Genomic DNA, 25,425 nt, shown 5'->3' on the forward strand with positions numbered 1-25,425 from the left:
GGCAACAAATACTAACCTGAAGACCAGGCAACAAATACAAACCTGAAGACCAGGCAACAAATACTAACCTGAAGACCAGGCAACAAATACTAACCTGAAGACCAGGCAACAAATACTAACCTGAAGACCAGGCAACAAATACTAACCTGAAGACCAGGCAACAAATACTAACCTGAAGACCAGGCAACAAATACTAACCTGAAGACCAGGCAACAAATACAAACCTGAAGACCAGGCAACAAATACAAACCTGAAGACCAGGCAACAAATACTAACCTGAAGACCAGGCAACAAATACTAACCTGAAGACCAGGCAACAAATACTAACCTGAAGACCAGGCAACAAATACTAACCTGAAGACCAGGCAACAAATACTAACCTGAAGACCAGGCAACAAATACTAACCTGAAGACCAGGCAAAAATCTTAGCAGAATATATTTTTTCAGTCATTTGATACCAATAGTTACAAATAAATGGTATCTGCATTTCCTAAGACTTTCTATTAAGTCTGAGTAGCATTTAGTACCCTGTAGAAAATAAAGGTGATTCTGGAATAACATGCAAAATTATTCTTTAAGATGGCATAAAAAATAAAAAAATAATCTCACCAATTAACATACAGTACCTTAAAAAAAGTTCACATGACCTAGTGGCCTGAAGTGAATCTACTCATAGCTCAAGCCTCTGCTGCTAATAAACAAAACGGCGTAATCATGATCAAAAGGTTGTCGACCTCAAAGACACACTGCCAATGTTAGAGGTTAGATTTTTACACCGTAAACACCCCTCATCACGGTGCTGGCCTGTTTCAGGGTTCAGAGAACCCAACTAGGAATGTGAACATTTAAAAATGTTTAGTTCTCTCTGGGCAGCGTCACTCACTGCTGCACACTTAGCTCTGCCTAGGATTTTCAGAAGAAGACGCCCTCAGCTCCACTTTGGTTTTGTCTCAACAAATTCAGCGTCGGATCTGCTCCTTTGTTCTGAAAACGACTGTTATGGCTTTAAAACGACTTTGGAAGGGCAGAAATCTCCAACTACCTTCTGGAGCACATCTAGCTACAATCATATTTAGAGCAAAAATGATTTACAAAGGTCTTCACATAGAAACGGCGTGCAATAAGCATTCACTCATCTAAATTAAACGCAAGACAACGGAGAAACAAGCTGAACTGCTTTAGTCTGAAACACCTCTTTACGAAGTCAGACCCTCGGTCAAGCCAGAATACAGTTTTCCAGGACTTTAAGTCGACAGGTGTTTACATAAAGCAGCGTAATGGAGACATTTAGCACTGGATTTCTCGAGGGAGAGCGCGAGCGAGAGAACAGCGGCATGGTAGTGTAGCTCAGACCGGAGCTATGACCGAATCCTAGGCTTTTCTCTCAGCCATGAGAAATTCTCTGCATTCAATCAGAACAGGGGCTCCATTGTATGTCCTCAGCACAGAGAAGCAGAAAGGTGACTATGCCATAATCATTTCTGCAGAGTAGTATTACCAAACAAGCCAGGAGAGCTTTGTGCATTGTTTCAGGAAAAGACTCTAAAAGGCACCAGTGGGAGGGAAAATAAAGGCTAGATGGAGCTGCAGCTCTCGAGTCTGGCTTGTGCTGCATTACGCTTCAAAGCAAACCTGGCACAGGTAATGGAAAGCGTACGCGCTTGGTGGAACGTAAGCCTGAAATAAAGGAACGCGCGTTTTAATGCCTAACGGGAAGAGAAGAGCGTATTAAATCCCAGTGAAGAGATCAGCTGGCTCGTAACAACTGAGGGGCCTTAGACACGCTGTTCAGCGTGTTACATAAATACAGAACCACTAGCAATCAGCCACAAAGGCTGCGCTGCAAGTAGTGCTGCTTGCTGATGGTTTACCAGTGGGCTGTCTCTTTTGGCTGAAGACATGTATGTCCATGGGAGAGAAGATGTTGGTGTGGATCTCGCGACGTTCCTGTCCCGTCTGCTTCTGGCAGGAGTGGATAGAGTGCGTGTTCCAGTCCGTCCAGAAGAGCGTGTCTTCATACAGCGTCAGAGCAAACGGGTGCGGGAGTGAGCCCTCCAGCACCACCTCTCTGAGAGTAAACAAACATCACAGCAGTAAATAAACAAGTGAGTAAACAAACATCAATTAAACCACTTGGGGCGGAATTCAATATGAGCCAAGTCTAGATGGGAAACGTCAGCGGCTTTGATTTAAGACCCAGTCATGCAAATTGAATGTCATCCACTTTCTCGGTTTACATAGACTACATCGAAAGAATACGCCAACTTCAGGAAAAACTTCAACCCCAAAAAGAACATTTGTCTGGAACTTTTAAGAGGGACTACAGCTCAGTGAAAACGAGGTATGAGAACATTAATCACAGACTTGTCTGCTTTGGTTTACATCACGCAGTCCTTTCAGTGAACGGATCAGAAAGTTGAATGAAGACTGGACAAGGCTTACCTTCCCGTGCCATCCAGGTTGGAACGGTGAATAAAGTTGAACTTCGCATCGGCCCAGTACAGTTTCTGCTGGCTGTAGTCTAAAGTAAGTCCGTTGGGCCAGTAGATTTCAGTGTCAACAATAACAGCTCGATTTGTGCCATCCAGACCCGCCCTCTCAATCTTCGGAATCTCACCCCAGTCTGTCCAGTACATGTACCTATGGCAAAATAAAATTAGAACTTAATGGTGCACCTGGCACCCTCTAGCACACCTTGTCAGCAATAACAGTGCTATTATCTTCACCTCTGTGAATCCCTGGGACCCCTGTGTCAATCTGAAGGATATCCATCGTCTGGTCAACTCACCTTGTGTGTCTTTGGGCAAAATGGATCTCTCAATAATTCTCTTAGTAATGAACTGGATTTGTTTATTTACCTGTACGCACAACAGTTATGCTCTAATCTGTGGCTCACTAACCTACATACTTACAAAAGATGTTTTTTCAATGGTTCGTTACTTAAAAAATAAAACAAAAAATATGGTTCTATATAATCATGAACAGAAGATTTCTTTAGACTGATATAAATTGAGCTGTAAACAGATCTATATAGGACCTGTAAGAGTTCTATATAACATCAACCTATTGTTACAAGCTGGATGTCAATTAGAGAAGAACCCTTTTTGGTGTTTTTGGAAATGGTTCTATACAGAGCCAGCTAAGGCACATTCTCCATCAATCTGCAGAACCCTTTCACCACGCAAACTGTTCTCAGAGTGTTCATGGTTCTATGTGGAACCACTGTACTGGATACAGGAGCCCAGGAATAACCGTCTTTTTTGCGCACATAACCCCACTTGCCTGTAATTCCAGACAATGGTGCGCTGCCCTGACTCTAAACCGCTCTCTCTCGTCATCTAATGGAGTAACAAATTCTGGACAAACAAAAATGAATCAAATTAAAATATGCACTGTGGATGTCCGCGTGAAACCATGATCACAGGCAGGGGAGCGAGTGGTATCAACAATCTGCAAACGTTAAAAATTCAAAGAACGGGAGTTAACCTACGTAAATAAGACCCAAATAAGGCTTAAAACATCACAGAACCTCCACATGCAAAACAGGCACTTAAAAAAAAGTTAATAACTACATTAAATCCTGTATACATTCAAACGTACAGTTAGAACAGATCACTACACACAAAGAGCCAGACATCGACATCAACACGGTGTGCTGCGCTGTGCACAAACACCCGGCTGATCTGTGTGTGCGTGCGTGTGTGTGTGTGTGTGTGTGTGTGTGAGCGTGCGTGCGTGTGTGCGCGCGTGCGTGGGTGTGCGCGTGCGTGTGCGTGTGTGCACGTGCGTGCGCGCGTGTGGGTGTGTAGGGCAAAGGTTGCGCCTGTGAGAGCGGAAGGGTCACTAATCGTAAGTCAACACTGTGGCTGCAGGGAGTGCTGATCTTTAACCTTTACCAATGCAATCCCATGGCCAGCACTTCCGATAAGGAAAGGGGTAAGGGCTTTTGAGGAAGAAGAACGGTCAAGGTTTTAAGCGGGCATTTGGACACTGGCCAAAGCTGTACAGGAAAGCCCACACTGACCCAGGGGCAGACAAACAAGCATGTCATTGAGTGTACAGTGGTCATGGGGTCCATGTCCCAAAATGAATATGTAGGCTAGGAGAACTGTTGCTGAGCAACATGGAGATAAAAACGAAGCGCACACAAGGAAAGAATGATTTTAGAGTCGGTCTCTCAAGGCAGAAGAGTTAACTGCGCCTTTCCCTCCATCACCCGAGCCGATGGCGGGAATTCTGAATAGTCCTGAAACCAGCACCGACAAAACCGGCATATCAGAACAGTAACAGGACCAGATCCTTCGTGGGTACTTGGTACTTGGTACGCTTTCCATTCGGCTGCTACTCAAAACACTGACCCCCACATTACCTTATGGGGGTGGGGAAGTGCAACAGCTGGGTGGAGAGCGCTGATGGCTCATGGGAAGTGGAAGATCAGGTAACCATTTAAGCATTTAACATAACAAAGCACTAAACGCTGAAAGAACAAATGAAAGAACAGTTCTACAAAGGGGCACCACTGCTGCACCATTTCAGCCCAGGTTCTCTCGTCACACACATGCTTGGGATCTGTAATTAACCCCTCAGCTCAAACTACTGCATGCGACTTTCATGACCGCTCATTTGCGTCACACGATTCCCAGTCTGGGAGCCGTTCCCGGCTGATATTTTTAAGCATGTTTGAAATTCTTGGTGAACGATGTTGCCGTGTGATAACCTGTATGGCAAGCAGTGAGAACAGCGATGAGCAATAACCACTGAACGCAATTACTGCAGAAAGGTGCCACGAAAACTGACTGACCGGCTGCTAAGCTGCTGAGCCTCTGAGGAAATACTTGCAGCACATTTCTCCTTTGTGCTACTGATGGTCGCTCATGGTCTGCACCAGCTCTGGAAACACGACCTCACAGGAAGCGTGAAACTACAGAACTTTCTGTAGCCGTCTCGTTTTTGTATCTGCCATTTCTGCAGTTGTCGTCCAGGGTCTAGTTTTTTAAACGGTAATTTTTCTAAGACACCAGTATTCCGCACATTTACAGTGTAAAGTGCGCAGCTCTATGCGGGACTAAAGGATTATATCATTGTTATATCAGGACTGCAATATGAAAGAGATACGACTGTGATTATAACCTAGAGGACCAGCAGGCTTTACCTGCGTCAATGAGCCCTAATAACACCAGAAACAACCAACGCCACCAGCCGCACTGTGGCAGCATTCAAGCCTCGAGCCAGGAATAAATAAACAGGCCTTCAAACTCTACGTCACAATATCCGCCGGAAAAAAACACAACTACACATTTTACCCCAAGTCTGCCCACAAAAAACCAAAGCAACAAAATACAGCGGAAAATGACCAAAAACACCTTTGACCAAAAAAGTGGGAACTGATTTTCCTTCCGCTATCAGTGGCTGTTTACAGGGAAGGATTTTCGCCAGTCCGATTGAAAACAGTTGGATTACAGATTCAGACTGAGGGGTTTCTCATCTTCGCTTACATGACGACTACAAGAAAACCCAATGCAGAATGACGCGCGGAGCAGCGCTGAGAGTGACCGTTACCATGACAGCGAGCATCACGTGAGGTCCAGTCGGCGCACTCGTGTTTTTAATGGCTTTAAACTGATGTCCGTGTGTGTGTGTGTGTGTGTGTGTGTGTGTGCGCGCGTGTCCGGCTCCGAGAAACGTCCTTCACACGCACTTATAAAGGAAGACGTCGTGCTCTGAGACACAGAAGCTGGCCGTCCGCCCCGCCGCCGTCTTTTAAAGCTCGGAGTATGAACCTCGTCTCCTCTGCTGACCAGTTTCTGCTCCGCTGTGCTGACCGGTATAAACCTTCCGCTGTGACGCGCCGCGCATGCGCAGAGCGTTCTTCCACCTTAAGATTGGAGTGTAATCGGATTCAGGCGTTTACGCAGATATTACTCTTTAACGGATTATTTACAGGATTACCCACCTCGGTCAATTGGATAGAAAGTGTATTCCGAATGGCTTCAATTGGCCCTTAGTCTATTCCCATTGAGGTATTTCCATGGACGTATTCTATTCCGACTGAGCTATTAGTTTATTAGGATTAGGATTATTAACGGATTATCAGGCTGCATGTAAACGTGTTTTCTCAGATGTAAACATGTAAGCACAACTTTCCGACAGGCCACTAAAGAGAACCTGTCCGTTGAAGTGTTTTAGTGCTTTGTCACAAATCTGGGAAGTTCGTACTGCTCCACAGAAGACAACGGGTTTGTGGAGTCAATTGACCGAGTGGAAAAGCGTAAGGTGTGAGATCCAGAGCTTTCGCCCAGGCCTCCTTCCATGACAATCTGCAGACAAAGAGAGAGGAGGGAGACGGGAAGGTGTGTGTGTGTGTTTGTACGAGTGTGCTGAGATTACGGGTGCTGATGTTTTCCTAAACTGCCCTCTGACCATCCTCACAGCTGGAACCTGCTCCTACATTAACCTGCGCAACATCCATCCCCTCTGACGGTCAGTCTGTGAGCGTCTCTGTTTTCCTCTCCCAGCCTCAGTCTTCTTAGCTTTCCTCCTCTTTCCATAATTTCCACAAATCCCTTTAACCCCAACATCCGCTTTTTCCTCTCCAAGGAAGGTGACCCTTCTCTGCAGTTTAAACTGGCCTGCTGTCTCCTCTACACTACGGTCATCCTCATCCACACACACACGTACACACACACACACACGCGCGCGCAAACACACACAAGCACACACGCCCGCGTCTGCAAACATACGCACAAACACACACACACACACACATGTGCACATACACACAAACATACACACACAAACACACACACGCGCAAACTTACGCACACACATACGCATGTGTACACACACACAAACACGTGCGAGCACAAACACGCACAAGCAGACACAGGCGAGCACACACACAAACACCCGTATGCACACGCACACACAAACACACACACATACACACACAAACATACGCATGCGTGCACACACACACGCACGCACAACACACACATGCCCACGTGCTCAAACATATGCACACACAGACACGCACACACAAGCAAACATACACACAAGTGCACACAAACACACGCAAATGTGCACAAACACACACCCGTACGTGCACACACACAGGCAAACAAACATACACAAACACGCAAGTACACACACGCACAAACATACACACATGTACAAACACACACACAAACACCCGTACGCACACACACACACGCGCACGCATGCAAACAAACACACACAAACACGCACGTACACACAGGCACAAACGCACATGCACGAACATATACATACACACACGCACGCACAAACGCACATACACAACCACACACACGCGCACCTACCTGTGTGTACTACAGAGCAGAGAACAGTCAAATTAAGAAACAGTTGAACTGAAAAACCTTTCAATCACCAAACTGAACCGACTGGGGAGGGAAGAACGGACACACCAGCCTCAACAGCCACACGGGAAGCGGTGCAGTTTGCCGTGCCCTGAAACAATAACCTACACCAAACCAGCTACAATTAATTTATAGAATTTTCCTTATATTAACAATAACTAACGTACCTAAAGGCCTCTGCATATTAAACATACAGAACAGACCAAAAAATTTAACGACTTTGATTCAGATGCAGCTTTTGAATTCTTTAAAGAAATACAAACACCAGCGTAATTAAACAAATACTTGAGTATTTAAATTACTTGAGCCATAACTTAATACATACCAAATACAAATACATACGTGTTTCTACAGCTGGCGCCACATGTACCTGGATTAGCATTACAAGAACAATACAACACAACATACGTATTAGTCCAGCACTGCCTCAGAACCATCGTCATGATCATCTGATGTACAATATTGGTTTCAATGACTCACTGGATTTAAATGTTTGTCCTGACGCCAACATTACTTTTAAGTAAATATCTGCTGATACTGCCATCACTGCATCTCTTTAAGCAGGTAAATGTAAAGGAAGAGAGGCACCTGCTCTTGTACATCATATATACAGCCCAGCTTCTGTATGTTCCGTGTTGCAGGTGCCACAGTACACAAATGCACGGCTACTGACCCACGGAGAAGATCCCACACCAGCTTCATCCAGAGCAGCGCACATTTGAGTTTCGTTCTTTATGATAATGAAACTGCATTGCTGCAATTTTATAAATCACCATATTAAAGAAATATTATCAAACATTCACAGATCAGTCACGTTTGACCAAGAGCTGATCTGTTTGGATGCTACTGTAACTCTAAACTAACACGAAGAACAATATCACTGTAATGCAAATTCAATACCACAAAAATAATAAACAAAATACCACATGGGAGTCTTACAGAGCCTTAGCTTAGCTTTACATTTTCACTGACTAAGGTACACTCACCGGCCACTTTATTAGGTACAGTTCAGTTGCTTCTTAACACAAATAGCTAATCAGCCAATCACACGGCCGCAGCTCACTGCATTTAGGCGTGTAGAGGTGGTCAAGACGACTTGCTGAAGTGCAGACCGAGCATCAGAACGGGGAAGAAAGGGGATTTAAGGGGCTTTGAACGTGGCGTGGTTGTTGGTGCCAGACGGGCTGGTCTGAGTATTTCAGAAACTGCTGATCTGCTGGGATTTTCACCCTCAACCATCTCTAGGGTTTACAGAGAACGGTCCGAAAAAGAGGAAATGTCCAGTGAGCGGTCAGTTGTGTGGATGAAAATGCCTTGTTGATGTGAGAGGTCAGAGGAGAATGGGCAGACTGGTTCCAGATGATAGAAAGACAACAGGAACTCAAATAACCAACCAGAATCTCTGAGGAACGTTTCCAACACCTTGTTGAAAGTCTGCCATGAAGAATTAAAGCAGTTCTGAAGGAAAAAGGGGGTCCAGCCTTTTACTAGCAATATAATAAAGTGACCAGCAATTTTTCAAAAGCAAGCAATTGGGTCTTTCGTAATGGTCCCAATCTCTAAAATGTTCTGAAAGCACATCACAGCCTATTCTCCCTCACTCCATCTGTCTTTCTCTCTCCAGACCACGAAGATCAAACGCAGAGGGTTGCCAACGTTAACCACAACATACACGGTCCAATGCCATACAACGGCAGCGCCAAACCAAGCGTAGTCCTTTCTGTGCACACAGTGAAGTAAAACACTGCAAAACTAAGTTTTAGATGTTACACATAAAAGTTCCATCTAAAAATAATTAGCACAATATTTTCTAGCTGAAAAATAAATAAAAAAGCATGATTATCGATGATATCCTTCCAACCCATATGTGGTTTTATTAAAACAAATTATTAAATAATACTGAGCAACCCAAAATTTATTGAGAACAACTTTGTCTGTCATTATAAAACAATGCTGCAAACACGAGCGTTCATGAGCTGCTTCTGCTGCATATCTGTGGTGACTTGCGAGCCGACAAACCTTCAGACTGTACGCGATTTCCAAAGCCCTGCGCACTTTTCCTCTGTAAATTACATACAGCAGACACAGAGGGAACCTTTTAAAGGACCCATTAAAACGGTGTTTAACAATGTGTGTATTATGTATACATTTAATTAACACTACTTGTTTTATTTATTACCTTTTCCTTAGATCATCAGCTGTCGATGCACATCAGAAGAACTTTCTCTCCAGGTTAGAGCCAACTTGGCTGCTCTTCCGTATTGGCCATCTTAGCAGTTTTTTCCCCACTGCAGTGAGTCAGTAAGCCAAGCTGAAGTTCTAAAGCACGGCAGCATTATTTTCAACTCTATTCAATTGTGGCCAACAAGAAAGGGAAGCCGTGTTGCAAAGCCAGCATTACACATCATGGCAGAGAGAACGTGCAGTTTCTCAGCAAGCCTCTCGCTCCAAGAGACAAAACTAACTTCAACATATTTACAAGCTGTTTAATAGTAAATAAGCCGTCCACCATCGAGGACATCTGATCACACTGCCTCATCACGCAGACCTAGTAAAATACGAACAGTTTTAAATGTTCACTTGTTCACTCCACAGTCCACTTATGGAAATTAAACTGCGAAATACAGCCCGAATTTAAATAAACGATTCTGTAATGTCATGAACACCAGGACATTTGCACAAACGGACCTTTTCAGTTGGGAACGTTTTAATGCCACCCATCCATGCTGAAGCTATGAGTGTAAGCATAATCAGTTTATAAAAAGAATGAGGCACAATACAGGACAGAAGCTCAGAACATGGATATAAAAACGCTAGAAAATAATCTTGTGAAATAAATTATGCCTGTTTTTGGTACATAACCCAAACTTTATAAGTAGAACTTTGGTATGAATAAAGAAAGCAAAAATTAAGAATGTGTGTGTGTGTGTGTGTGTGTGTGTGTGTGTGTGTGCATTCTGCAATTGTCAACTCCTTGCTTTAATTCTCTAGCAGAGCCACAAAGCAAGCCACATCATTCATCACCACTCATCACACAGCTGAGAAAATACAGCCCAGTGGCTTGGTGGGGTGGAGTGAAGGTGGGCGGTGATGGGGGTGGAGCGTAGTGAAGATGGGCTGTGGTGGGGGTGGAGTGAAGGTGGGCTGTGGTGGGGGTGGGCTGTGTGTGTGTGTGTGTCCTGGCACAGTTGGGAATGGGGTAGTAGCCTGGCCTTTTTACTACCTAAAGAGGACAAAAATGGACTGAACACGCCTGAAAAGCAACGCCGTAAAGCCGCTGCTGAAGCTGACCGTCTATTACACACTCTCGAGTCTTCTACGCGGGAGCTTGGCATCCTGCCACATCCCTGCTCTACTGAAGGCAAGTCTAGACTTCGCCGATAAGTGTGTGTGTCCATGCGGGACATGACTCACCACACGCGAGCCTCTGCTACACACTTTCAAGGAAGTACCCTGAGCAGAGCGCAAGACCACAGTTAATGCTTCAGGAATATGAATGAGCCGCGGATACCAAAACACATAAGAGGCTCCCCACAGAAGGCAGGAAGCCCTTTCCTTCTAGTGCGAAGAGCACACGGCTCAGACAGGGAGAGGCAGAGCGACAGAGTCAGACACAGAGGAGCCTGCAGTTACACTGCCTGAGCGTTTACGCCACACAAAGCACAGAACACCTGACAAAACGGCTGGAGTGGAGAAAAATCACTGACGGGGTGAAACGTGTGGGTTCCAGCCAGTAAACACTACGCTTATCCAGGACTGACGCACAAATCCGCCACACTTTAGTGAGAAAACACAATTTTCCACTCGCCCTGAAAGCCGATGGGCTGAGACGCGCTCGCGGTCCAAACGTTGCCGCTTTAGTTTTAAACTGCAGCTATGAGGCTAACGTGGCTAACAGACACCAGCCGTCAGCAGCCACTGAAGCCTTTTAATAAATATACGCCACAAATAACCTGCACCCAGGTGCTGATCAAGGTGTGCAGACAACACTGATGGGTTTTAGGACAAGAACTTCATTCACGGCTCATTTGTAAACCCTGGCTCCTCTTGGAGTGCACGCCATCGCGCAGGCATATGGACACCAGATTAGTCCATAGTCCAACTTCTGTTTCTACATCTAAAAGTAAAAAATCCAAGATCAGCGGCTGTTTGTGAAATAAAGCTCATCACAACCACAACCTGTAGCATCAACACTGTTCATGGACAATGCCTGCTGGCCCCAGCGTCCAGCTACGCTGAGTCTAATAATTTACCACATGAAGTCTGCCTGAAGCCCTGGATGTGATTTGGGACGGCGCTGGGAATGTATTTTAATGGAAAAAATCTGGGTGACTACTGACATCTGTATTTGTTGCTCCAGTGATGAACTGAAGAAGCAACATTTGGACACCAAACACGTCTTTCACCGCACTTTTCCTTTAAGGCCCACAATACACTGACGGATGTCTCATCTACATCTCTACATAGAAATCTGCACAAACAGATAAATAAAAATAAAACATTAAAGCCTCAAACGAAAGGAAGGCTAAAAAAACTAAACGTTGCAAGAAAACAGAAACAACACCCTGGAAACCAGGAAAAAACCCAACGAGAACAGAACCGTGGTCTGTCCTGGAGGAGGAAAGGAGAATGAAGGTTTACAAGCGCAGTTGCACAGAGAGTCACTTTGGCCAATTACACGCCTTTTAAAATGTACACAGTCCTCTTCCTCTGCATCATTCCTGTGGAATAGATCCAGGGCACTCGGCTACAACCACCACAGGGTTGGAGTGAAACCCCTGTTTAGCTTATCTGCGGTCACAGGCCTTTGCTAAGTTCTCCTCCAACCCTTCAGCATAAAAGACGGAATAAAGAGTAAAAACACGAACAGATGAAGGACTAAACACTAAAAATGCAAAAATAAAAAACTACGTTTAACACATTTCTGCTGATGAATCTTCTGCTCGACACGCTTCATCTGTTCGGCTTCCGCTGTGACCCTGTGCCATTCTGACCGTTTGTCTCTGACCTGTGCCATCTGCAATACCCATGTAAACAACCTCTGCATGCAGTGAATTACATGACCCATAATCTCTGGAGTCAATAAACATCGAGCTGGAGAAAAGCACGACACCCAGTGCACAAGGGGTGCATTGTATTTGGTACCTGAAGCATTAATCATCTCTGCTGAACCTGGTCCAACGATGCGTTCCAGACGGGATTTAGGGAAACCACACGCCTTTTTCTGAGATCTCACATCAGCGCGCTTCACTCTCCAAGCCACTGTACGACTTGGACAGATGGCGAGTTTTCACAATGGAATTTGTGGAAGAGGAAGTGTGTTTCACATTCAGCTCAGCCGTGTTCCTCTAGCTAAACACAGTAATCATGCAAACTTAACATTCATTGTGAGCGGTTCCACTCATCCAGGGTTCTGGGTTCTAGGTGTAAACATCGCAGCACAACTGCACCTTTAACACTGCTCCCCAACGCCCTCCTCTGTCCAACTTCTAGAACGTTCCCTCCAATTCACAAGACTTCTAGAACACATCTTTATTCCAGTTCTAGAACGCACTCCACTACTCACACGGTTCTGGATCATTCTTCCCATCCACACGGCTCTGGAATGTTCATCTCGGATGTTCTGAAACGCTCTCCTGCGTTCACAGTATTTAGGAGCTGTCTGTTGCGCTGACTGGGTTGGTCTAAAAGACCCTGTTCTTAAGACTCTGAAACATCAGAATCGCGGCGTTCGTTGGGGCAGCGCAGTCTGGCGCTCGGCCCGGACGTCGGCGTGGCGACGCATGTGCTCGTTTGTGTGTGAGCGTGTGGGTTAAAGGCCGCGTGGTGAGTAAGAGGGTAAGAGTAAAGTCTGTCCCATGCAGTGAGGCCAGGCTGCAGCCCGGCTCCTCCAGGGGAGGATCAAACGGGCGGCACACGCACGAGCCAGACACCCGCTGAGCCCCATTAACACGCACACGCAGTACCAGCCCACACAGAGACGGCCTGCTGGAGGGAGGGAGGGAGGGAGCGCGCTCTCTCTCTCACTCTCTCTCTCTCTCTCTCTCCTCATCTCTCGCTCTCTCTCCTCATCTCTCGCTCTCTCTCCTCATCTCTCGCTCTCTCTCTCTCTCTCTCCTCATCTCTCGCTCTCTCCTCATCTCTCGCTCTCTCTCTCTCGCTCGCTCTCCCCATCTCTCGCGCTCTCTCTCTCGCTCGCTCTCCCCATCTCTCGCGCTCTCTCTCTCGCTCGCTCTCCCCATCTCTCGCGCGCTCTCTCTCTCTCTCCTCATCTCTCGCGCCCTCTCTCTCTCTCTCCTCATCTCTCGCGCCCTCTCTCTCTCTCCTCATCTCTCGCGCCCTCTCTCTCTCTCCTCATCTCCCGCGCCCTCTCTCTCTCTCCTCATCTCCCGCGCCCTCTCTCTCCTCATCTCCCGCGCCCTCTCTCTCTCTCTCTCCTCATCTCCCGCGCCCTCTCTCTCTCTCTCTCCTCATCTCCCGCGCCCTCTCTCTCTCTCTCCTCATCTCTCGCGCCCTCTCTCTCTCTCTCCTCATCTCTCGCGCCCTCTCTCTCCTCATCTCTCGCGCCCTCTCTCTCCTCATCTCTCGCTCTCTCTCTCTCATCTCTCGCGCTCTCTCTCTCTATCTCTCTAAGTATCTACTGATTAGCGTGGCTATCTATCTATCTATCTATCTATCTATCTATCTGTCTATCTGTCTATCTCTCTATCTTTTCTCTCTCTCTCTCTCTCCTCATCTCTCGCGCTCTCTCCTCATCTCTCGCGCCCTCTCTCTCTCTCTCCTCATCTCTCGCGCCCTCCCTCTCTCTCTCTCCTCATCTCTCGCGCCCTCTCTCTCTCTCCTCATCTCTCGCGCCCTCCCTCTCTCTCTCTCCTCATCTCTCGCGCCCTCCCTCTCTCTCTCTCCTCATCTCTCGCGCCCTCCCTCTCTCTCTCTCCTCATCTCTCGCGCCCTCTCTCTCTCTCCTCATCTCTCGCGCCCTCTCTCTCTCTCCTCATCTCTCGCGCCCTCTCTCTCTCTCCTCATCTCTCGCGCCCTCTCTCTCCTCATCTCTCCTCATCTCTCGCGCCCTCTCTCTCTCTCTCCTCATCTCTCGCGCTCTCTCTCTCTCTCTCCTCATCTCTCGCGCTCTCTCTCTCTCGCGCTCTCTCTCTCCTCATCTCTCGCGCCCTCTCTCTCTCCTCATCTCTCGCGCCCTCTCTCTCTCTCTCCTCATCTCTCGCGCCCTCTCTCTCTCCTCATCTCTCGCGCCCTCTCTCTCCTCATCTCTCCTCATCTCTCGCGCTCTCTCTCTCTCTCTCCTCATCTCTCGCGCTCTCTCTCTCTCTCTCCTCATCTCTCGCGCTCTCTCTCTCTCTCTCTCCTCATCTCTCGCGCTCTCTCTCTCTCCTCATCTCTCGCGCCCTCTCTCTCTCTCTCCTCATCTCTCGCGCCCTCTCTCTCCTCATCTCTCGCGCCCTCTCTCTCTCTCTCCTCATCTCTCGCGCCCTCTCTCTCTCTCCTCATCTCTCGCGCCCTCTCTCTCTCTCTCCTCATCTCTCGCGCTCTCTCTCTCTCTCTCTCCTCATCTCTCGCGCTCTCTCTCTCTCTCTCCTCATCTCTCGCGCCCTCTCTCTCTCTCCTCATCTCTCGCGCCCTCTCTCTCTCTCCTCATCTCTCGCGCCCTCTCTCTCTCTCTCTCCTCATCTCTCGCGCTCTCTCTCCTCATCTCTCCCCTCATCTCTCGCGCCCTCTCTCTCTCCTCATCTCTCGCGCTCTCTCTCTCTCTCCTCATCTCTCGCGCTCTCTCTCTCTCTCCTCATCTCTCGCTCTCTCTCATCTCTCGCTCTCATGTCTCTCTCCTCATCTCTCGCGCTCTCTCTCTCTCTCTCCTCATCTCTTTCCTCATCTCTCGCGCTCTCTCTCTCTCTCTCTCCTCCTCATCTCTCGCGCTCTCTCTCTCTCTCTCTCCTCCTCATCTCTCGCGCTCTCTCTCTCTCCTCCTCCCTCGCGCTCTCTCTCTCTCCTCCTCTCTCGCGCTCTCTCTCTCTCTCCTCCTCCCTTGCGCTCTCGCTCTCTCCTCATCTCTCGCGCGCTCTCTCTCTCTCTCCTCCTCTCTCGCTCTCTCTCCTCCTCTCTCGCGCTCTCTCTCTCCTCCTCCTCATCTCTCGCGCTCTCTCTCTCTCCTCCTCTCTCGCGCTCTCGCTCTCTCCTCATCTCTCGCGCGCGCTCTCTCTCTCTCCTCCTCTCTCTCTCTCTCTCCTCCTCATCTCTCGCGCTCCCTCTCTCTCTCTCTCCTCCTCATCTCTCGCGCTCTCTCTCTCTCTCTCTCTCCTCCTCATCTCTCGCGCTCTCTCTCTCTTCCTCATCTCTCGCGTTCTCTCTCTCCTCTCTCTCTCATCTCTTGCTCTCTCTCATCTCTCGCTCTCATCTCTCTCCATCTCTCGCGCTCTCTCTCCTCATCTCTCTCTCTCCTCATCTCTCGCGCTCTCTCTCCTCATCTCTCTCTCTCCTCATCTCTCGCGCTCTCTCTCTCTCTCCTCATCTCTCGCGCTCTCTCTCTCTCCTCCTCATCTCTCGCTCTCATCTCTCTCCATCTCTCGCGCTCTCTCTCCTCATCTCTCTCTCTCCTCATCTCTCACGCTCTCTCTCTCTCTCTCCTCCTCATCTCTCGCGCTCTCTCTCTCCTCTTCATCTCTCGCGCTCTCTCTCTCTCCTCCTCTCTCGCTCTCTCCTCTCTCTCCTCATCTCTCGTGCTCTCTCTCCTCCTCATCTCTCGCGCTCTCTCTCTCTCTCCTCCTCATCTCTCGCGCTCTCTCTCTCTCCTCCTCTCGCGCTCTCTCTCTCTCCTCCTCTCGCGCTCTCTCTCTCTCCTCCTCTCTCGCTCTCTCTCTCTCCTCCTCTCTCGCTCTCTCTCTCTCCTCCTCTCTCGCGCTCTCTCTCTCCTCATCTCTCGCGCTCTCTCTCTCATCTCTCGCGCTCTCTCTCTCATCTCTCTCTCATCTCTTGCTCTCTCTCATCTCTCGCTCTCATCTCTCTCCATCTCTCGCGCTCTCTCTCCTCATCTCTCTCTCTCCTCATCTCTCGCGCTCTCTCTCTCTCTCCTCATCTCTCGCGCTCTCTCTCTCTCTCCTCCTCATCTCTCGCTCTCTCTCTCTCTCTCTCTCTCTCCTCTTCATCTCTCGCGCTCTCTCTCTCTCCTCCTCCTCCTCATCTCTCGCGCTCTCTCTCTCCTCCTCCTCATCTCTCGCGCTCTCTCTCTCCTCCTCTCTCGCGCTCTCTCTCTCCTCCTCTCTCGCTCTCTCCTCCTCTCTCGCTCTCTCCTCCTCTCTCGCTCTCTCCTCCTCTCTCGTGCTCTCTCTCCTCCTCTCTCGCGCTCTCTCTCCTCCTCTCTCGCGCTCTCTCTCCTCCTCTCTCGCGCTCTCTCTCCTCCTCTCTCGCGCTCATCTCTTGCTCTCTCTCATCTCTCGCTCTCATCTCTCTCTCCTCATCTCTCGCGCTCTCTCTCATCTCTCGCGCTCTCTCTCTCTCCTCCTCTCTCGCTCTCTCCTCATCTCTCGCGCTCTCTCTCCTCCTCTCTCTCATCTCTCTCTCTCATCTCTTGCTCTCTCTCATCTCTCGCTCTCATCTCTCTCTCCTCCTCTCTCGCGCTCTCTCTCCTCCTCTCTCTCTCCTCTCTCTCTCATCTCTTGCTCTCTCTCATCTCTCGCTCTCATCTCTCTCTTCTCATTTTCTCTCTCTCTCTTCTCATCTCATTTTTCTCTCTCTCTCTCTCTCCTCATCTCATTTTTCTCTCTCTCTCTCTCTCTCTTCTCATCTCAATCCCTCTCTTCTCATCTCATTTTTCTCTCTCTCTCTCTCTCCTCATCTCATTTTTCTCTCTCTCTCTCTCTTCTCATCTCATTTTTCTCTCTCTCGGTCTCTGCCCCTCATTTTTCTCTCTCTCTCTCTCCTCTCATTTTCTCTCTCTCTTCTCCTCTCATTTTCTCTCTCTCTTCTCCTCATCTCTCGCGCTCTCTCTCCTCCTCTCTCTCTCATCTCTCTCTCTCATCTCTTGCTCTCTCTCCTCCTCTCTCGCGCTCTCTCTCCTCCTCTCTCGCGCTCTCTCTCCTCCTCTCTCGCGCTCTCTCTCCTCCTCTCTCGCGCTCTCTCTCCTCCTCTCTCTCTCCTCTCTCTCTCATCTCTTGCTCTCTCTCATCTCTCGCTCTCATCTCTCTCTTCTCATTTTCTCTCTCTCTCTCTTCTCATCTCATTTTTCTCTCTCTCTCTCTCTCTCCTCATCTCATTTTTCTCTCTCTCTCTCTCTCTCCTCATCTCATTTTTCTCTCTCTCTCTCTCTCTTCTCATCTCTCTCTCTCTCTTCTCATCTCATTTTTCTCTCTCTCGGTCTCTGCCCCTCATTTTTCTCTCTCTCTCTCTCCTCTCATTTTTCTCTCTCTCTTCTCCTCTCATTTTCTCTCTCTCTTCTCCTCTCTTCTCTCCTCTCATTTTCTCTCTCTCTTCTCCTCTCTTCTCTCCTCTCATTTTCTCTCTCTCTTCTCCTCTCTTCTCTCCTCTCATTTTCTCTCTCTCTTCTCCTCTCCTCTCATTTTCTCTCTCTCTTCTCCTCTCTTCTCTCCTCTCATTTTCTCTCTCTCTCTCTCTCTCTTCTCATCTCATTTTTCTCTATCTCTCTCTTCTCATCTCATTTTTCTCTCTCTCTCTCTCTTCTCATCTCATTTTTCTCTCTCTCGGTCTCTGCCCCTCATTTTTCTCTCTCTCTCTCTCCTCTCATTTTCTCTCTCTCTTCTCCTCTCATTTTCTCTCTCTCTTCTCCTCTCATTTTCTCTCTCTCTTCTCCTCTCATTTTCTCTCTCTTCTCTCATTTTCTCTCTCTCTTCTCCTCTCATTTTCTCTCTCTCTTCTCCTCTCATTTTCTCTCTCTCTTCTCCTCTCATTTTCTCTCTCTCTTCTCCTCTCATTTTCTCTCTCTCTTCTCTCTTCTCTCCTCTCATTTTCTCTCTCTATCTTATTTTTCTCTCTCTCTCTCTCTCATTTTCTGCCCCTCATTTTTCTCTCTCTCAGCATCGTTCTTTTTTTATTCCAGCATTTTAGGGGCAGCGTGTGGAGGCAGGCTGATATCCAATGCTGGCTATTACGCTGAGTAAATACGTCCAGTGTCTTACAAGATGACAATAAAGGCTTCCAGTGGCTCTTCCTCTGGCTGGCTCTGGATAAAGAAGAAAGGGAAGGTGGACGAGGAGGAGGGGTGTTTTATAGTAAGGAATCCTGTTAAAGGATAAGCAAAACGTGTGTGTGCGGTAATGAAAGCACTATTCCTCTCTTAACAGTCATGGCATCCTGCTACACTCACAACAACAAATAGAGGGGAGGGGGGGAAGGTGGGAGGTGGGGGGGTTGGCAGCACCCATTTTGTCTCTAGCCACCGAAACAGTGTGTGTGTGTGTATATATATATATATATATATATATACACATACACATACACATACACACACACACACACACGGCAGTTCGGGTGCTGGAAGCAGTTACATGCTTTAGTGCATCCAAGTCATACATTACAGTGGGTGACAAGAACATTTAAAGAACATTTATCAGATTTTACTGAATTTACTAAGCACCAATCAAATGAGTGACAACGGATTAATGTCCTCATCACACACACAAATAAAACAACCTGGCATAGCGGCGCAAAAGACCGGATGCTTCCGCTCTCCCTACAGCAACGTGCAATTCAAGCCTGTATCTAAAACGGCAAAGAGCTCTGAATATATGACTGAAAACATCTGGCAGAACAACAATGGAGCTTTGTGGAGAGCATGTGAACAATAAAAAGGGTGTTTTGGGACAGAAGAGAGGAATTGGGGATGTGGGGCAGCATTACATTTGTAATTTCACAAGTATATAAACCAGATGCCACTCACATGCACAGTCACTGTGAAACGCTAAAGGATGCGTTTACACGGCTTGTTTGTACCCGTGTAGCTGAGATGGCACAGCGCAAGATCGGAGCCGGTGTCGAACTGGAGCTGCCGTTTCCAGACCGCCAACATTTTCTCAAGGGTTCGGCAACAGTGCGTGGACACTTGCTACCAACGTACTGCGAGGATACGCCTGCCCTGAAACAAAACCCGAAATACTCTGTAATCACTGTTTTTGGCAACAACGCTGTGTGCTGTTGAAACATCTGCCCATGGCTCATTTAAGAGTCCTGCAATAGCAGCACGTCATCTTAAAGCTAGACGCAGTTATGTGGCTCCTAAAAAGCACCAGCTGATTTGGACAGGTGCACGCAGAATTCAATGTTTCTGATTGGTCTAATGAGCACCGGGCCCCCCGCATGGAGCACCGCGCCCCCCGCATGGGGCGTGTTCAGTGAAATAGCAGCTTCTACTTTGACAAAAATTAGTGGCTGGTCATCGACATTATTGACCAAAAATCACGCCGTCAGTTAGTTGGTCTGATGACGTTTGCGAGTCTCACTAATGTGACCAAAAGAGGGAAATACAAATAACATCGCACACACCCCACAAAATAACAATAAATAAAAACTTATTTTATTTTAAATCTCGATCTTCCCTGCGTGATATTAAAACCCAGCGGGCAGCACGACCAGAAGCCAATAGTACGAAAGAGAACATACATGGCAACCACAGGAGAAACTGGACATGGCGAGATTCTAATACCTTAACAGGCACCAAACTACAGACAGCATCACTGCGCTCCAGCGAACTGCGCGTGATCTGTAATATCAAATCTTATTACATAACATTATCGACCGCACGCGAGCGTTTCAACCGACTTTCGCCTTATTATTAGAGAAGGAACAAAGAAAACCAGCCTATGATATAATCAATATCGCGGTGTTTCGCTCTGAATCAGAATCACATGCAAATGAACTAGAAGTTGATAAAACTTTCGCTTTCAGGCAGACTGTGCAACTCGGATTACAGCCGATCACACTGACTAGTCAGCGCTTCCCTTTACGGTTACAGCGACTTTCCATCATTTTCAAAAACGGAAGCTAGACTACCGTGTTCACACATGGCCTAAACACAAAGGAAGAAAGGACCGCAAGACACTAAAATTAATAAGAGAAACATAAAATAACAAAACCGCCCACCTTCGATCAGTCATATGGATTACCAGCGTTCTTCCTAAAGACAGGGACCACCTCAGATTACAGTGAACTAGCAGAGTAACTTGCCGCGCTTAAGGAGAACGTGCATCTGTGGGACAGGTCAGGAGGAGAGCAGCGAGCTGGGAGATATCAGCACGGGTCAGCGCCAGCGTACGTCTCGGAATCATCAGGATCCGGGCTCCGATCCCAGCGACGGGACACACTCAGGTGCAGAACCCTGGGGTCCGTAACAGACTGTTTAATGCATTCTCTTTCACACCCTCAGATACTGAACGATTTGATTTAAATAAAACTAATGAATAGATTCATGGTGGAGGGCCTTTCATCTGCATCCTCATGGATTTAGATGCAAATGCACTTCTCTCTTTGGAGACGGGGGAGAGAGACGTGATGGGGTGGACGCGCTGGGGTCTGGTGATGTCAGAGGGTCTATGGTTTTATCAGTGAGATCTCCCAGCTCTCATCCTGTATACGATGCTTATCTGGAAGCCCAGCAACAGCCTAGACATAACCTGTATATGAACCTAATTGCTGGCACTACTATTCCCAACCATGAATGTTGAATCGTATTTTTCTGTTCATCCTGGGAAAACCGTCAGGACGCAGAGAATGCGTGTTAAATTGAATTATGATATCATATGATAATTATTTAAAACCTGGCGTGCTTCTTTGAACCGACGTGTCAAGTAAAGAATTGAGAAGACGCCTGTCGACAGACTCAGTGTTGAAGAATAAGAAGTGTGAACTGATCTACTCAGAACACAGGGAAACACACATCTGTTAATGGGATACTTCATGATTAACACACGCACGCACACGCACGCACGCACACGCACGCACGCACACGCACGCACGCACACGCACGCTAAGAAAGTATAAATGATAAGAAAACAGATTCGGCCCAACAAATCCTGTTGTTCAGCCCCAATCAGGGCCCATTTGGTTTAATCTGTCCAAAATATGAACAGCTAGTCAGCAACGGTCGACTACCTGAACAATACAGAGTTTTCAGTTCACAGCTTTTGAAAGGCAGGTTGTGTTTGTGTGTGTGTGTGTGTGTGTGTGTGTGTGTGTGTGCGCGCACGCTGGGGGAGGTTACAGAGAGCCAATAGCAGCAGCAGTGTTTAGTTACCCATCAGGCTTTTGTCGGCCCTGCCGCTGCAAAAGAAGGCCACACTCAGGTTACGTCCATGTTCATCTGGTTCCTGCAAGCAGTCTGCCGCAGGTAACGAGATCTTCAGCGCAGCACATGACACAGGTGAGTCACCACTGCCACTTTTATGAGAGTCCATTTGACACTTGTGCCTTCAAACACTAATTTCACTGCCAGACGTTTGCAAGAAAACATGATGTGGACACCAGATTTGAACGGTCTTAAAAGTTCTCGTCTTCCTCTAATCTTTGATCAAAGTGCAGTGACTCTGCTGCCTCCAATAGTTAGAATTAGAACCATTTGTCTCTGTGTTCACGCACTGAAATTAGACCTCTGCGTTCAACCCATCCATGCAGGGAAACACCCACACACAGCGAACACACACACACACACACCTGCCCAGAGCAGTGAGCCAGTGAGCAGCCCTATCCACGGCGCCCGGGGAGCAGTTGGGGGTTAGGTGTCTTGCTCAAGGGCACTTCAGTCACGGACTGTCAGGCGAGGGGATCGAACCGGCGACCTTCCGGTCACAGGGCCGGTTCCCTAACCTCCAGACCACGAATGCACCCATATTTGGTTGTGTCTAAACTATACTTGCCAATTATATCTTAGCAACTTATTATCAACCTAATATTTACCAACTGGATCCTCAGGTGAAACAGAGGGCCGGCAGCAGGGAGCCAATTTACAACAGACATTTCTGAATACGACACTGGGCTGGTAAATCGTGAGTATGACCTTCAGATGAATTACCTTCTACGTCCAGTCGCTCATTCTGACAGCGTCAGGCTGCAGCAGCATACAGGCCAAATATAACAAACCAACAGCGAAACACCAGTAAAGTCTTTACGTCTTCAACACACTGGAGACGTCTTCTTTCTGGAACTATAACTGTATTTGCCCCAAATAACCAAGGATTTCTTGGGGTTAATGATCTGCCCTCGCCACTGAAAACTCAGAGAAGTGGACCAGACATGTGGCACTTTAGGGAATAAATAGAAACCATGGAAAAATAAACATTTGTGGGTGGACAGATTCCTGGTTAAAAAAGGACAAAAGCACGCATTGTTCCAACAATAACTAAGGCCAAAATTAAGTGCTGTAGGAGGCTGTATATACCCACTACGCTGGGCAGTACTAAAATCCCCATAATGCCCTAGTGTGCATCGTTTTCATAGTTTGGATTTATAGGAATTGTAATTAAAGCATTTTAGCTAAAAACGACAGCTTTTTGAGTGAATTCTCGCCACAGCAAGGAACACATCTAATATTTGAATGAGTAACACTGTGTGGCTTATAATGTCATAGTGGGATGCAAAATCATTTTAGTCCCATTGGGAGTTCAGTTGCATGCAAATTTAATGTCACCCCTTTGGCCACACGCCTAGTATATATACAGCTATAAAGAGTCTCAGTTCCAGCAACATCAGCTCAGCCCTGTCTATATGAATGTATTTTGTCCAGGATGAAATTGGAAAACCACTGAAAACTGGCAACTTCAACCTGAACGATACGATACGATAGTCAAACCGTTAACATCTTCATTTTGTATCAGAGGGTCATCTCAAATTAAGACCAACTCGAGCAGCTCAACTCATTTGGCTGAGAACAGTAAACGCTGGTGTACATCCGGGCTCCCGCTCACGCAGCTGAGAAAGGCAGGCTAAATACCACTCTGCGAGAGTCTTAGATCATAGAGATAGAAGTCATTTCCAGGGCATGAGTCAGAGGCAGCGAGAGACTGAGGCATGGGGGAGAACTCGATGAATGGCTTTTGTTGGGCTACAGTTAGTGGCTGATTTCAATCTACACCAACAAAAGAGGATATTCCTGTCTCTCCTCTCAATGGAGGTGCAAAGAAAAGACAACTATTGAGGGAAACGTAATCCCGGCACCTCGTTCCATCCTGTTCTTTAGCTGCGGAATATGGGCCAGTCGTATCTTCGTGAAAAGACGACAAGAACGGCTCATTCTTTGTCATTTCAACTGTCAAATTAGAAAATCTGTCATATAAAGGCAAATGTGGTCAGAGTTACACAGACGGCTGAACGTACGCAGCTGAGCCTGCAGTTTTCAAGCAAGGCAAAAGCGTGTCCACATCTGGTCATTCAGCTTCGTCGAGTGGCCTTATAGCCATGCTGAACAAAACACAGTCAGTCCCCGTCAGCCTGTCGAGTAGGAGCCGCCAGCCAGCAAGACAAAACACGCAAAATCCCAACACGCTCAGCCTCGTCACGGGAGCGCTGATCCTGACCTCAGTCCATTCACCCCGTGTCCGGCCGCAGGAGACGCTCCTCTACCTACAGCTGGAATCGAGGACTCTAGCTGCTGACACCTCCTCCCAAACACACTGCAAGCCTCCCATGCAAGTAGTCAGCAAAACAACAGAGCACAATGAAACCAACCTGCCTGACTTAACTGTACCAAACGTAAATAAAAAAATAAAAAATAAAATATTCACTTGCAATTCTTTCTCTTTTGTTAATGTTTCTGGGGCATCAAGACATTTTCGTTATTCAGTATGGACCATAAACCTCCGACCTTACAACCATTCAACGTGTAATGAAACCTCAAATTTCATCAGGGACTGTTTTTTTTATTATTTACTTCAGTCCAATCCAAAATGATCATAAAAATACACTGATTTTAATCAGGAGCGGAATCTAGAGAATAAACGCATGTTTTACTTCTTATTTTCATCAATTTCAAAAACCAATGCAGCTGAATTTTTTACACAAAACGCTCACTCACCCTCTGCTAGGATCCAAAGCAATTGCTCTCGGCTGATCGAGGCCCTGCCAGAACAAAACTTTCCGAAATGATCCATCAAGATCTGCCACTTCTATCCGGTTGGTTTCCGAGTCCGTCCAGTAAAGCTTCTTCCCTAGCCAGTCACAAGCCAGCCCATCAGGGGAGGCCAAACCGGACACCACGACGGTCTGGTCGCCGTTGGGGCTGGAGCCGTTGAAGACCGTGCGCTTGATGGCCTCCTCGCTTACATCACTCCAGTAGATCAGACCCTGGGCATAAATAAAATCCACGGCCGCAGCGTCCTCCAGGCCACTGACTACCACCGTGGCGTTCCCGCGCCCATGAGCCGCGTCCACCAGCCGCAGGTCGCGCCGGTTCGCGTACAGGAGGAGCGGCGCAGCTGAAAGGAAAGAGATCACACGTTGAGCATGTGCTGGTTATTCACAGAAGCACCACTGGTCATCGGCCGTCACATCACATCTACATTTTCCCACACCTGAAACCACTGCTAGGAGTTTCTCACACTTTGCTGCCAATACACACTCGCCGGCTTCTTAACACAAACAGCTGATCGGCCAATCACACGGCCGCAGCTCACTGCATTTAGGCCTGTAGAGGTGGTCAAGACGACTTGCTGAAGTGCAGACCGAGCATCAGAACGGGGGAGAAAGGGGATTTAAGGGGCTTTGAACGTGGCGTGGTTGTTGGTGCCAGACGGGCTGGTCTGAGTATTTCAGAAACTGCTGATCTGCTGGGATTTTCACGCACAACCATCTCTAGGGTTTACAGAGAACGGTCCGAAAAAGAGGAAATGTCCAGTGAGCGGTCAGTTGTGTGGATGAAAATGCCTTGTTGATGTGAGAGGTCAGAGGAGAATGGGCAGACTGGTTCCAGATGATAGAAAGGCAGCAGGAACTCAAATAACCAACCAGAATCTCTGAGGAACGTTTCCAACACCTTGTTGAAAGTGTGGCACGAAGAATTAAGACAGTTCTGAAGGAAAA

General features: G+C 47.5%; 1 protein-coding gene across 1 annotated transcript in view; it reads right to left on the reverse strand.

Annotated features, from left to right (window-relative positions):
• The window catches only part of lrp6 (low density lipoprotein receptor-related protein 6), a 64,013-nt gene that overhangs the window by 33,710 nt on the left and 4,878 nt on the right, over nucleotides 1-25,425 (reverse strand). Inside the window, exons 2-4 of the mRNA XM_037542630.1 lie at nucleotides 24,422-24,821; nucleotides 2,444-2,641; nucleotides 1,873-2,069 (exon numbers count right to left, since the gene is read on the reverse strand). Of these exons, the coding sequence (XP_037398527.1) occupies nucleotides 1,873-2,069; nucleotides 2,444-2,641; nucleotides 24,422-24,821 (795 nt within the window). The remainder of the gene's footprint in view (nucleotides 1-1,872; nucleotides 2,070-2,443; nucleotides 2,642-24,421; nucleotides 24,822-25,425) is intronic.

Source organism: Pygocentrus nattereri, chromosome 11 (genome assembly GCF_015220715.1).
Source record: "Pygocentrus nattereri isolate fPygNat1 chromosome 11, fPygNat1.pri, whole genome shotgun sequence".
Classification (NCBI taxonomy): Eukaryota; Metazoa; Chordata; class Actinopteri; order Characiformes; family Serrasalmidae; genus Pygocentrus; species Pygocentrus nattereri.